The sequence below is a fragment of the Lathyrus oleraceus genome, chromosome 6 (genome assembly GCF_024323335.1).
Source record: "Lathyrus oleraceus cultivar Zhongwan6 chromosome 6, CAAS_Psat_ZW6_1.0, whole genome shotgun sequence".
In the NCBI taxonomy this organism is placed as follows: Eukaryota; Viridiplantae; Streptophyta; class Magnoliopsida; order Fabales; family Fabaceae; genus Lathyrus; species Lathyrus oleraceus.
In genome coordinates, this window is record NC_066584.1 from 128,759,677 (window position 1) to 128,774,221 (window position 14,545).

The following is a 14,545-nucleotide window of genomic DNA, read 5'->3' on the forward strand; positions in this document are numbered from 1 at the left end:
TGTATGCCACAGGGTTTGAGTTTTTTGAAACCATACTGTTGATCATGGAAAAAATGCTTATGGTGTTTCACTAACCCTTTTGTTGAATTTTTGTGAGGGCTCACATGACTTTTGCAGGGATAACTTGCGTGGTTTCCCACTTTATTTGTGGGATAACCCCTGGAGGTTCATTCCGATTACCTGTACTGACTCACTTTTCTTTGATGGCATTAGCTTGGAAGGATCTCAGGGTTTCCCATTCCTCTAATTGCTGTTACTTCGGATCTTTATCCGCGTGGTACTTTTACATTTTTCCCGCATTTTACTGCTTTCCTAGCTGGAAGACCTCGATAGGAGGCAACGTTTGAGCCCCTTGGTGGCATTTTACTTTGAGATACATATTTTGTGTTTTGTATTCATATCCCTGCAGGTAGCGCGGTTCCTTCGTCAAGGACTGCCTTTTTTCCCTCGAGCATCCCAAACCCTAAAACCCAAAGCAACACGCTAACTCCTTCTACTACAGGCGAGTAAGTCTCCAAAGGTCGAGCATCCGGTAGATTGCGTAGTAACGTCGTTCGTCCAAAACCCAATCCATAACCCCGTAGTTAGCCGAACTACGTTTTGCTCTGATTCTCAGGCCAGATGAGATACGTAGGCATAAGACGCGATGTCTTAGCGAGCACACATCCCCCCAACCCATAGGTCAGCCGAGCTACGAAGACTCTGATTCTCATATTCAGATGAGATACGTATGCAGTGGATGCGACATCCGCGCGAGTCATTTTCATTTAACCCTTTTTTTTTGGTAAACAGCACAAGATAAACCCACACCCTTTAGACAAGAACTACAAAAGTGGATCCCGTAGAGTACTACAGATGCGTAGGGGTGTTAATACCTTCCCTTCGCATAACCGACTCCCGAACCCAAGATTTGGTTGCGAGACCCCGTCTTGTCCTTTCCTTTTTCAGGTTTACTCCGAGCGTTTCCTTTCCCTCCTTTGGGATGAATAACGCACGGTGGCGACTCTTCTGTCTTTTTCTTTCGCCGGTTGTTTTTTTCGCACTGTATTTTTCAGGTTGCGACAGCTGGCTACCATGAACTCAGAGTTGCAAAAGCAACATGAGAACATGGAAGCGTTCGATATGATCGAACACCTGAAGATGCTCTATCAAGAGCAAGCAAGGCATGAAAGGTTTGAAGTTTCAAAAGCCCTTTTTCAAGGCAAGTTAGGTGAGGGAGCCCCTGTAGGTCCCCATGTGCTCAAGATGATTGGGTATGTGGAAAACCTTGAGAGGTTGGGTTTTCCCCTCGGAAAGGAACTTGCGACTGATTTGATCTTGCAATCGTTGCCAGATAGATTCATTCAATTTGTCCTAAATTTCAATATGAATGATATTGACAAATCTCTTCCTGAACTGCTAGCCATGTTAAGAACTGCTGAGCAGAATCTGAAGTCAAAAGGGAAGTCCATTCTGATGATCGGAAATGGAAAGAGACAGAACAAAAGATCCACCAAGCAGGGTGATAAAGGGAAAGGCAAGGAAGTTGTCAAATCCAAACCCATTGTTGCTGCTTTGAAGCCTAGTGGAGGCATAGCAAAGGAAGACACATGCTTCCATTGCGGTAAGACCGGACACTGGAAGAGAAACTGCCCAAAGTACCTGGAAGATAAGAAGAATGGAGTAGAGACTTCAACTTCAGGTATTTTTGTTATTGAAACTAATTTATCTACTTCTGCATCATGGGTATTAGATACTGGATGCGTTTCTCACATTTGTACCAATGTGTAGGGGCTAAAAAGGAGTAGAGATTTGGCAAAAGGTGAAATTGACTTACGAGTTGGCAATGGAGCAAAGGGTGCTGCTTTAGCCGTAGGAACTTATGTATTGACTTTACGTAGTGGTTTAATAATTCAGTTAGAGAACTGTTATTATGTACCTGCAATTAGCAGGAATATTATTTTTGTTTCTTGTTTGGACAAGTTTGGTTTTTCATTTATAATAAAGAACAATTGTTGCTCAATTTATTTGAATGATATATTCTATGCTACTGCACAAATGAACAATGGACTATATGTCCTTGATCTTGAAATGCCTATTTATAACATTAATACTAAAAGGATGAAACCTAATGAGTTAAATCCAACTTACCTTTGGCATTGTCAATTAGGCCACATAAATGAGAAACGCATTTCCAAACTCCATAAAGATGGACTCTTGGACTCTTTTGATTATGAATCATATGAGACATGCAGATCTTGTTTAATTGGAAAGATGACAAAGTCTCAATTCACATGAAAAGGTGAAAGAGCTAATGATCTTTTGGTCCTCATACATACTGATGTATGTAGACCACTGAACATACCAGCCAGAGGAGGTTTTCAGTACTTCATCACATTTATTGATGATTTCAGTAGATATGGTTATGTGTATTTAATGAAACACAAATCAGAGTCCTTTGAAAAGTTCAAGGAATTCAAGAATGAAGTACAAAACCAACTAGGTAAGAATATTAAAACTCTTCGATCAGATCGAGGTGGTGAGTATTTAAGCCTAGAGTTTGATGACCATCTAAAAGAGTGTGGGATCCTATCCCAACTTACTCCTCCTGGAACACCCCAATGGAATGGTGTATCTGAGATAAGAAATCGAACCCTATTAGACATGGTCCGATCCATGATGAGTCACGCCGATCTTCCAAACTCCTTTTGGGGACATGCATTATTGACAGCAGCTTACACACTTAACTGTGTTCCATCCAAAAAGGTTGAGAAGACACCATATGAGATATGGAGTGGTAAGAAACCACATATGTCTTACATGAAGATTTGGAGTTGCGAAGTTTATGTGAAACGACAAATTTCAGCTAAGCTTGAGCTCAAATCTGACAAATGCTTATTTGTGGGGTATCCTAAAGAAACAAGAGGGTGTTACTTCTACAATCCTTCTGAGGGCAAAGTGTTTGTCGCTCGAACTGGGGTTTTCCTAGAAAAGGATTTTATTTCCAAAGGAATCAGTGGGAGGAAAGTAGAGCTTGAAGGAATTCAAGAATCACAAAGCATTGATACACCTATGGAGGAATTAGAGCAGGAAACACAAGTAGTTGTGGAAGAGCAACCGGCTCAAGTAGAACAAGACCAGCGTAGGTCAAGCAGGATACGTCACCTACCTGAGAGATATGGATATTTCATAACTGATCAAGGTGATGTATTACTCATGGATCAAGATGAGCCTGTGACCTACCAAGAGGCCATAACTGGTCCCGAGTCTGAGAAGTGGCTAGAAGCCATGAAATCTGAAATGGATTCCATGTACACAAACCAAGTTTGGACCTTGGTAGAGCCTCCTGTAGGAGTTAACCTTATAGGATGCAAATGGGTCTTCAAAAAGAAGACTGACATGGATGGTAAGGTACATACCTATAAGGCAAGACTGGTTGCAAAAGGATATAAACATATTCATGGGGTTGACTAAGATGAAACCTTTTCACCAGTTGTAATGCTTAAATCTGTTCGGATTTTACTTGCTATCGATGCATATCATGATTATGAAATATGGCAAATGGATGTCAAAACTGCTTTCCTTAATGGGAATCTTCTTGAGGATGTGTACATGACACAACCTGAAGGATTTGACATACCAGAAGAAGCCCAAAAGATATGTAAGTTACAAAGATCAATCTATGGATTGAAGCAGGCTTCTAGAAGCTGGGATCTTCGTTTTGATGAAACAGTAAAACAATATGGATTCATCAAGAACGAAGATAAGCCTTGTGTCTACAAGAAGGTTAGTGGGAGCATGATCATTTTCCTGGTATTATATGTAGATGACATATTACTCATTGGAAACGATGCCCCTACCCTGCAACAAGTAAAGTCTTGGTTGGGGAAATGCTTTTCTGTGAAGGACCTAGGTGAAGCAGCCTATATATTAGGAATCAGAATCTATAGAGATAGATCACAAAAACTGCTTGGCCTAAGTCAGAGTACGTACATAGACAAAGTGTTGAGATGCTTTAATATGCATGATTCCAAGAAAGGATTCATACCTATGCAACATGGTCTGTGTCTATCAAAAACACAATCCCCTTCAACTAAGAAAGAAAGGGATCGCATGAATAAGATTCCATATGCATCTGCAATAGGATCTATCATGTATGCCATGTTATGTACTCAACCAGATGTCTTGTATGCTTTAAGTGCAACGAGTAGGTACCAATCTGATCCTGGTGATGTTCATTGGGTAGCTGTCAAGAATATCCTTAAGTATTTGAGAAGGACTAAGGACTCATTCTTGATATATGGAGGTCGGGAAGAGCTGGCTGTAATTGGATACACCGATTCTAGCTTCCAGACAGATAAGGATGACTTTAGATTGCAATCTGGTTATGTGTTTTGCTTAAACGATGGCGATGTGAGTTGGAAAAGTTTAAAGCAAGATACAATTGCTGATTCTACAACCGAGGCCGAGTATATTGCTGCCTCAAGTGCAACAAAGGAAGTTGTTTGGATCAAAAAGTTCATTAGTAAACTTGGCATAGTTCCTAACATTGTGGATCCCATTGGTCTCTATTGCGATAACAATGGTGCTATCGCACAAGCTAAGGAACCTAGATCTCACCAACGATCCAAACACATACTTAGGCGTTATCACCTCATTCGAGAGATAATAGATAGAGGAGATGTGAAAATATGCAGAGTACCTACACTTGACAATATTGCTGACCCACTAACAAAGCCTCTTGCGCAGCAGAAGCATGATGGTCATACTAGAGATATGAGCATTAGGGGTATGCCTGATTGGCTCTAGTGCTAGTGGGAGATTGTTGATGTAAGCCCTAGAGGCCAATACTTTTGGTACTTGTATCGAATTATTTATTAATAATAAAAGGCTTTTTCTTTATTATGTTTGTCTAATAAAATCACTAGAATAGATAGTTTGTTTAATGTATCAAGTGTGACTTAATCATGAGATCACATTAAACATAAGGACACTATTCTTAAAGTATCCATAGTCGAGCTTTATTGTGAAGTGGGATAACATTAAAGCATTAAGACTATTATGTATATAGACTGATGATCACATCTCATGGATCATGGATAAGGAGTTATCAAGTCTTAAACATAGGTATGAATATTAAGAGTAATATTTATACTGGATTGACCCTCTATGAGAATACTATATAGAATGTTATGCAAAGTGTCATAAGTTATTCTCATGGTGATAATGGTGTATACCACCCTTCGACCTGAAACCACTATGGACCCTAGATGTAGAGTCGAGTGCCTTATTGTTGATCAAACATTGTCCGTAACTGGATGACCATAAAGACAGTTGATGGGTACTCCACGAAGCATGCTAAGGGACATGAGTGACTTAGATGGAATTTGCCCATCCCGCGTAACAGGATAAATATCTATGGGTCCAATATTGAACTGGACAAGGATGACACGGTATATGCCTTGTGTTCAATATAGACATAAGGGCAAAAGGGTAATTGTACACATAAGTATTATCACAAAAGGATTTGTCATATCACATGACATTTTCGTGTCTTAGGTAGCAGTGATGTGTTGCTAGATACCGCTCACTGTTTATTATGTTAAATACGTGATTTAATATAATTGCCAATGCCGCGAAAACCTACAGGGTCACATATAAAAGGACAGATTTATGAGAGATAGAGTAACTAAGGAATACCGTAATGTACGGTGCACTTAAGTGAATTGTAGAACATCGTAAGGTACAGTGTACTTAAGTAGAATACGAAATATGGTAAGGTACCACGCGCTTAAGTGATTTTGGCATATTATAAGATATGAGCCACATACACTTGAGTGGGCTGTTTTTTTAGCTTGCAGCCCACACAAGTCGTTCTATAAATAGAACCCTTGTGTAGAAGCATTTACGCAGTTGCAATTTCGTTTCTCTCTCTCTCTCTCTCTCTCACTCAAAGCCTTCATTCGTAGCAGCTAGCACTGAGATTGAAGGAATCCGTTCGTGTGAACTGAGTAGAGGCGTTATCATCATTCAACATCTGTGATCACTCCGTAGATCTGCATCAAAGGTTACAATCGCCACAAGAGGTAACGATTCTATCACTGATCATGCCCATTCGTAAGGATCACTAAAGGAGAAATTTTAAATTCCGCTGCATTTTGGATCGCTCTTCTCCTTCACCAATATGGTTCAAGATTTCATACTTGACACTTAAATTGGCAGTAGATAATAATCCTTTGTTGTGCCAATCTTCATACACCCTACAGATAATTTCTTGTGCAATAATCTTTATGGGAGGAACCTTATAAAATGTTATCAGTTTTCTTCTATCAATATATTCGTTGATTATAGCCTAAGAGAAGTCGATACAACATCTACGAACATGCACCTTCATGAATGTTAAACTCTTTAGAAATGTTAAAACAAACATTCATTATCTTTTTAATACACGATATATAATTAATATTTCTATTACAAAACAAAACTTAATAACAACTATTTGACTCCATTTCAAGCTCAAATATAAATATAAGCATAACTCTTATAGTCAATGAAACAAGTTATTTCATTAAATACATATGTTAATTTTAATTATAGTCAATGTCTTATTTCTTTAGAAAATCTTCATATTCAAATAAATTTGAGATCATCGTATGGTATCACACACACATGATGTATAAGTAGATCATTTGAATTTCTATAACTAAATGTAAGAGAAATAAGCCTTATTTCATTCTACATCTTTGTCTCTTTCAATAATCATTAGCATTTTATTTCTTTAGATGCATGAAGTAATTTACTTCCTTTTAGAAACCATGTTTGTCTTCCCAAGTTTAAAAAAACATAATAAGAGTTCCAGTGTTATTATTTTTCATTTACTTAACAACATAATCCCGTAAAAAAAATTCAATAGCTCCGGTAAACTTTTGTAAACTTCATTCATAATAAATCTGATACATACACCCAAATCAATCTTAGATACAACTAGGGAGCAACTTTATTAGGAAATCCAAACTTTTCAAATATCTAAACCATTTGAGATTCATTTGGATCCCCTTCTACTAACTTGCATGAAAAGATCTCGAGAAGTTTTGTGTTTCTTATATCTTGTAGTTTTTATTAAAAGAAGACTCATGGATTAATGATCATATCACTCCCCCTCACAGTTACAATTATGAGACATGTTATATCTAGATGTTCGACTCGATCATTATCATATTCTTCAAATTTAGTTATAATAGGTTGATAGAAAATTGTCGCTCTAGAATATACAACCATTCTCGTACTTAAATTTTTTATTTATCAATTTCTCTACTAATTTAGAAACTCCTCTCTCAAACTTATGTCATTCATAAGAATATTTGACAGTATAATGTAAAATAAAATGAAAAATAAATTTCAATACAAAAAATGTAAAATATTGTATAAAGATTTATCATTTTAATGGCAACTTTTATTAAAATGCCCCATTGTTTTTTTACTCAAATAAAATGACCATCAACATTTATTCGAAAAAACATTGTTGAATTTTTTTAGGAGATCAAGATCCATATTTATCTTTGTTTTAGGTCAGTTTTAACGAATCACCTAATATTGAATTATTTAGGTAGATACTCTTTTGAATTGTATCACATACAACTCTCAAGACATTTGAGTGGATAACTCATTACTCTTATCCATCATACGAATGATTCTCAACTCGTATTTGTAAAATTTTCAATCATATTATATTTAATTTAGTTAAGTTGAGCCCAAAAGAATAAAAATTAGATATTAAATTTATCCCATTGCATTTTACTAGTATTGAAACAGGTCTTTGGTGGTTTCGACGACTATAAGTTCGACTTGCATCGCCCAAGAGACCGTCCTCTTCACTCTCGTTTCAACAACTCATATCACATGCCTAAAGAAGAAAGATTCAACAAATAGAATCCTCTTAATCAAACTTGTACTATCATTAATGTTGATGAAACTTGCCTTGGAACACCTACCCGAGAAGGTATATGGTGGAATCATACACAACTCCACTAGTGCTTGGCAATTAGGTTTTTTTTTACTACATTTCAAGTTTTTTAGATATCTTTTAGGCAGAGCTTTATGTCATCTATTAGGATCTTTCCATGACTAAGAATAAGAGTAATTGTATGAACACATATTTTATAAAATAAAAAAAAAAAATATTTTCACAAAATAAACGATTCGAAGAAAAAACACAAAATGAACAAATATTTTCTTAACGAAATAGTTGACCAAGGTGGTTCAATTTAAAAACACACTTAGATTACAATTTGATTCATCCCCAATGGACATTCGCAAAATTACCAACAATAGGTAGGATAAAAACCCGTAAAAATGAGTACGAACACCGACTCAGATAATTATCCACAAAAATAAACGAGTATGAATGCGGGTATGAACACATTGGTACTCATCCTGCCCCACGTCCACATAATATATTTATATATTTTAATTTATATTTAGAGATTTTAGTTTATACTATTATATAAAAATTCATGTTTATAAAAATATCAATGTTAAACCATTACATAATTAATATAAATGTTGGTTTATTTCATCAATAACTTTTTTTTGAATTTTTTGAATTTTTTAAATATTTTTAAAAATATATTTTATAATTAATCTATTTATTTTTAATATAAATGTGGATAACGAGTATATTCATAGAGCACAGGTACGAATGCTAACTTTGATGCAGATATGAACTCGGGTATAAGGATTTTTTAAAATTGGAGATACAAAGATGAGTACTATAGTATCATGTTGAAACTCTGTCAATCGTCATCCCTAAACGTATTATAAACAAAATTTTATTTTCTATTTTAATTGAATAATTAATATATTTACTTTATATATAAAAATTAAATTCATTAGTTATTAAATATATTTAAAAAATAATTATTATAATAAGTTATAAATGAAATAAGTTTCTGTTTTACTAACTTCCTTTTTTTAGGGGGCAAATATACTAAGTTCCTTTTATTTTTGGCGTAAATATACTAACTCCCTTTAACAATTAAAAAAATAATATATTTTTCCTTTCTTGTTCATGTAAGAATAGGAAAAAGTTGTTGTAAAATAAAAGCAATTTTTTTATGACAGTAAATGATTTTGAAAATACCAGATAAGCGTGCGGTGTTCGTAGCGAGAACCGATTTCGCCACTGTTAAAATGCCACGTCAGTACAATTCCTTTCACACGCTGTCATTTACCAAAATAGCCTTCTACAACCAAAACTTCGATACCCAATAAAATGGATCTAACCAATAAAAAGGGTTAGTTCCATTTCATTTCTACTGAACAAAATCAAAAAGCCGAAGTTGCAGCGATTTTCATAGCAATCAAAAATGGTGCATTCGTTCAAGTATATCATCATTGGAGGAGGAGTTTCAGCTGTTAGTTTCACTTTTCGATTTTTTATTTGTGTTTTTTATATGATAATCGATCTTTATAATTCTAGCGTAGATCCTTGTGAATTTTTAATCTGAATTGGATTATTGTTGTTTAGAGTTAAGCGAATTTAGTTGATCTTTTGTGATAATTCTGGTAAAGGAGTTGGAATCGGTTAAAGATGATTTGTATTTCATTGTGAAAACTGTGATGATCGTTATGAGAAATTATACTTAGCTTTTGTACGGTGTGAATTTGGAACTTGGATTGAATAATTGAGATGTTTTTTATTTATTTTGAAATTACAGGGTTATGCAGCAAGGGAGTTTGTGAAACAAGGAGTTCATCCTGGGGAGCTTGCAATTATATCTAAAGAAGCGGTATATGGTTCTTATGAACTTATTTGCAGCTTATAGCACACATGCTTATTAAAATAAGAGCTTATGAATAAGTTTGCATAAATTACTTTTTATAACAAAAGATAAAATAAATTTAAGCTGTTTTTTTATATGCTGTTTGTTTTTATAAACTATTTTGAGAACTTACAAAAATAATCTAAAAAATATGTATGAAAAATGACATAAGTTTTTTTTATAATCTCTCCAAAACGGTCTCACAAAACTTATGCCAATAGATAAATCCAAATAAACCAATCTGAATAGGTCTTTTTTTTCTTTCAATATCCCGTCCACTAGACCGACTAATCTGGTTCGGAGGTCAGCTCTGGCATCAAGTGGTTCCAACCCCCTCCCGATCGTAGTTACGGGGGATCGAACTGTGGTCCTCTCTACTAGGTTCTTAGTCTCTCACTATTAAAGACAAATCCTTTGTAGAATTATAGGGTCGCTCCTCTCTCTAGACTTTTGTTTTCAGGGTAAATATTAGTCCTTGAAATTTAGTTCTTGAAAATGTAAAATATTTACTCCACAAGTATTGATTATGTGTCCAATATCAAATGATCAATGTGATGGACATGATTTTTGCATTTTTAGGAAATAAAGTGTCTGCTGCTAATTTTTTTCTTTTGAAATTTTGTACCACTTAGTTATCGGTTGAGCTTTTATGCAGTTATTATTTTGTTACAAATTCCTTTACCAGTCCTTCCCTTGTGCAGGTAGCACCTTATGAACGTCCTGCTCTGAGCAAGGCTTACCTTTTTCCAGAGTGTAAGTTTGTTATGTTACTATGTGTAATATATTCCGCTTTCCTTTAATTTATTCCCATTCTGTTATGAGCTAGTCTTGATAGCAATAATGCTGTAGTATTGTTTATTTGATTGCATTTCTTAAAATTTACTTTGTAATTGATTGCAACAAATCACAGAGGGTTAATATTTTTTGGGGTCAAAACAACTGAAATAGGAGAGGTGAATCAAATTCAAGCTGGGTGGTTGAAATGGAGGAGGACCTCGGGTGTTTCATGTGATAAAATGCATTGCTCTAATTGAAGGAATTTTATCATACAACTGTAAGATCGATAGTGTTGTATTGTATGAAACAGTGTGAGACAGTAAAAAAAAACTGACACAAGAATATAATAAGCGTAGAAGATGAAAATGTTGCATTGGATGTGTATAAAGACTAGACAAGATATGATTATGAATGACAACATTAGAGAGAGAATTGGGGTAATACATTGAAGAAATAACAGTGGAAATTAGGCTTAGGTGGTTTGAGCATGTGCAGAGAAGACCAAAAAATTCTGCTGTTAGGAGAGTAAGTCAGATAGAAGGTAGTCAAATCACTAAAAGCAGAGGAAGACCTATTAAAACTATAAGAGAAGGATATGAGTTGGATAGAGATATGATATATAATATGACCTAATATTATGGTTTTGTTTGATTAGATCCATGTAGCAAACCTTACTTAATGAGTGGGATAAACTTGGTTGTTGTTGTTGCGAAGGCTATATTTATTTGTTTTTATTGTTAATCTTTTCTTGTTATCTTTGATGAAGTTTCAATAGCAGCTTGCCCTGCTTGTCTCTCAATGTTTAACTTAATGTCAATTGGATTTTTGCAGCTCCTGCTAGGCTTCCTGGGTTCCATACCTGTGTTGGAAGTGGGGGAGAAAGATTGCTTCCAGAGTGGTACAGTGAGAAAGGTGACTTTGGCTTTCAACCCACCATTTTAATTCGGCATTATAACTGGATAGTTTTCAGAACAAATATTGGGTTTATTGTGTCAAGTTAAAGGAAGAGCTAAGTAAATATAAGAATGGCGATTAACAACAGTTATCTGATACTGAATTGCAAATTGAACTGATGATTGCAGGGATACAGCTGTATCTCAGTACAGAAATTGTAAGTGCAGATCTTGCTGCAAAATTTCTGAAAAGTGCAAACGGAGAACACTTCGATTACCAGACTTTGGTTATCGCAACAGGCTCAGCTGTAAGGCTTCTTGTTAATATTAGATACATTACACATTTGGTATACATATTTCACATCCTTTTAGTGCAAACTAATATTAATGCTAATAATTTTGTTTCGCAGGTTATAAGGTTGACAGATTTCGGTGTAATAGGAGCTAATGCCAAAAACATATTTTACCTTAGGGAGGTTGATGATGCTGACAAATTGTACGAGGCAATCAAAAGAAAGAAGAATGCGAAAGCTGTGGTTGTTGGAGGAGGATACATTGGTCTGGAGTTGAGTGCAGTTTTGAAACTCAATGATCTTGATGTTACCATGGTCTACCCAGAACCTTGGTGTAGTAAGTGGACATTTATAAATGTTTCTTGTTACATCTCTCACTCATGTGGATCTGTGGATACTAAAATTTTAAACTATTTTTCTTAAAACCAATATTGCAGTGCCACGACTTTTTACTTCTGAAATTGCTGCTTTCTATGAGGGATATTATGCCAATAAAGGGATCAATATCATTAAAGGGACAGTTGCTGTTGGATTCACTGCCAACTCCGATGGAGAGGTATGGTTGCATGTGATCTTGGAATACTGTCATGTAATGGTGTTATAAAATTCTTAATCAAATTTAGCTTGACTTTCATACATCTGTCAGGTAAAAGAAGTCAAACTAAAGGATGGTAGGGTCCTGGAAGCAGATATTGTCATTGTTGGTGTTGGAGGAAGGCCTCAAATATCCTTATTCAAAGGGCAGGTTGAAGAGCAGCATGGTGGAATCAAGGTTAGTGGTACCATATCCAGAGGCTTTGTATCAAGCATTAATAAACCCTCTAAGTTTTGATTAATTAATCTTAATATCAATATGAATCAATGATAGCATTTGCTGTGGTTGCAGACTGATTCCTTCTTCAAAACAAGTGTTCCTGATGTATATGCCGTTGGTGATGTTGCTACGTTCCCTTTGAAATTGTACAATGACGTGAGAAGAGTTGAACACGTTGATCATGCTCGCAAATCAGCTGAGCAGGCTGCAAAGGTAATCAACTTCCCTACAGATTTCTGCTTCTCCAATTTTGCACAACACATGTATCATTTTCCCTGATGTACCCCCTTGGTCCGGCACATAGTTTTGAAATCACTTTGGTTTCTCAGGATAAGCTACTACATAGTAGAACATGCACAAACTTCTTTTCTGGTCCACCAGATGGAAATGTTTCATTAAGATTCTTATTTGCCAGTGCTGTTCATCATTTTGTGATAATATTTTTCCTGCAGGCCATCTTTGCAGCAGATGTAGGAAAATCAGTTGAAGAGTATGATTACCTTCCATACTTCTATTCCCGTTCGTTTGATCTGTCCTGGCAATTCTATGGCGACAATGTTGGTGAGACAGTGCTATTTGGAGACAACGATCCTGCATCATCAAAGCCTAAATTTGGGACATACTGGATTAAAGAAGGGAAAGTTGTTGGGGCCTTTTTGGAGGGTGGAACTCCTGATGAGAATAAAGCTATTGCCAAAGTTGCAAGAGCCAAGCCTGCAGTGGAGGATGTGAATCAACTTGCAGAGGAAGGCCTTTCTTTTGCAAGTAAAATTTAATGATATTCTTGGGAAGGATAAATTGTTTGGTGATTCCACAGAACATATTCGTATTGGTTTCTTTTTGCTATAGGTTATATCTTAGGGAACTTGTGTTTCTTTGTTTTAAATATGATGGTGTGGGATATGCTTTACGCTGTGTACTGAACCAAAAAATAAAATCCCTTAGAAATAAGACCTTATTGGCATTTGGTTTGCATGTTGTTTTCTAATTCTGGTTTCCATTGCAATTTTTATTTTATTTTTAGTCAATCGTTGCTTTGTCTACAATTTTTAGTTGACAATAATTTGTGACGGTGTGATACACACATATAATATTGTTTTTCATTTTGATTTATACGAGTCCAAATAGGTTTTGTATGTTACTGATACAATTTAAATAGATTTTGTTTTTCAATTTGTTTTAACAAAATTAATATTTAATATGAGGTTGTATTTTAGAGGCATGTCACGATAAAGTGTTGACAATTTTTTTGGGGGTAAAACATGAGGAATAAATATGTGCAGATAGTTGATTTGAAAGATGTGTCAATTATTTTTTTATGGCGTCTTAACAATGTTCACGTATCTTTGTGAAAAAATTAAAAGTGCGTTTTTGTTTGTGTTCACATATCTTTATGAAAAATAAAAAATGTCTTATAATATGAAAATGTATTTTTGGACGTATCAAAAATCCACATATGCATCTCTGGAAATTTTTCTCTAAGCAAAACTTTTTCATTTGTATGTGAGAACCCCAAATCCACTATTTTCAACCTTGCTCAAATTTTCTATTTCATTGCGCCCAATCCAAGAGCTTTCACTACTCAAATTAATTCAAGAGTTTTATAAATCACTACTCAAGTTCATTCGTTCCAAGTCACATTTGGTAAGTTTTTTTCATTTCCTCTTTATTTATTTATTTGTCATGCATGCATTACTAAATAGGTACTTAGGTTGTTTAAGGCACATTACTAAATATCTAGTTACACTCATAGTTAGATAGTTTATTGATGCATGTGTTTTCTTTCATTTTTACGTTCACTTAGTCTTTTGCCATCTTTTTTGCGTTTTTCTGTCTTGAAAATATGGAAGTGCACTTTCATATTTTGTCTGAATTTGATTTTCCATAAATACGAAAGTGCGCTTCTGTATTTTGCTTGCATTGTTTGATTTTGAATGTCTTTCATCTGGGACAGAGCATTTCTTCGCA

General features: G+C 35.2%; 1 protein-coding gene across 1 annotated transcript; it reads left to right on the top strand.

Annotated features, from left to right (window-relative positions):
• The first annotated feature begins 9,138 nt into the window (after positions 1 to 9,138).
• Positions 9,139 to 13,582, top strand: LOC127092723 (monodehydroascorbate reductase (NADH)). The gene is made up of 10 exons (NM_001422434.1): positions 9,139 to 9,392; positions 9,696 to 9,767; positions 10,502 to 10,553; positions 11,409 to 11,489; positions 11,660 to 11,778; positions 11,881 to 12,100; positions 12,201 to 12,319; positions 12,410 to 12,535; positions 12,650 to 12,790; positions 13,030 to 13,582. Exons 1-10 carry the CDS (start codon positions 9,345 to 9,347, stop codon positions 13,351 to 13,353), a joined length of 1,302 nt encoding a protein of 433 aa, NP_001409363.1. The 5' UTR covers positions 9,139 to 9,344; the 3' UTR covers positions 13,354 to 13,582.
• Positions 13,583 to 14,545: the final 963 nt, after the last annotated feature.

What these genes read in the sequence shown, in the direction of transcription:
- LOC127092723 (NM_001422434.1), top strand. Translation starts at nt 9,345, where the DNA reads ATGGTGCATTCGTTCAAGTATATCATCATTGGAGGAGGAGTTTCAGCT. An exon ending in CTACCCAGAACCTTGGTGTA is followed by an intron (nt 12,101 to 12,200) that starts GTAAGTGGACAT and finishes CCAATATTGCAG; the next exon opens with TGCCACGACTTTTTACTTCT. An exon ending in CTGCCAACTCCGATGGAGAG is followed by an intron (nt 12,320 to 12,409) that starts GTATGGTTGCAT and finishes TACATCTGTCAG; the next exon opens with GTAAAAGAAGTCAAACTAAA.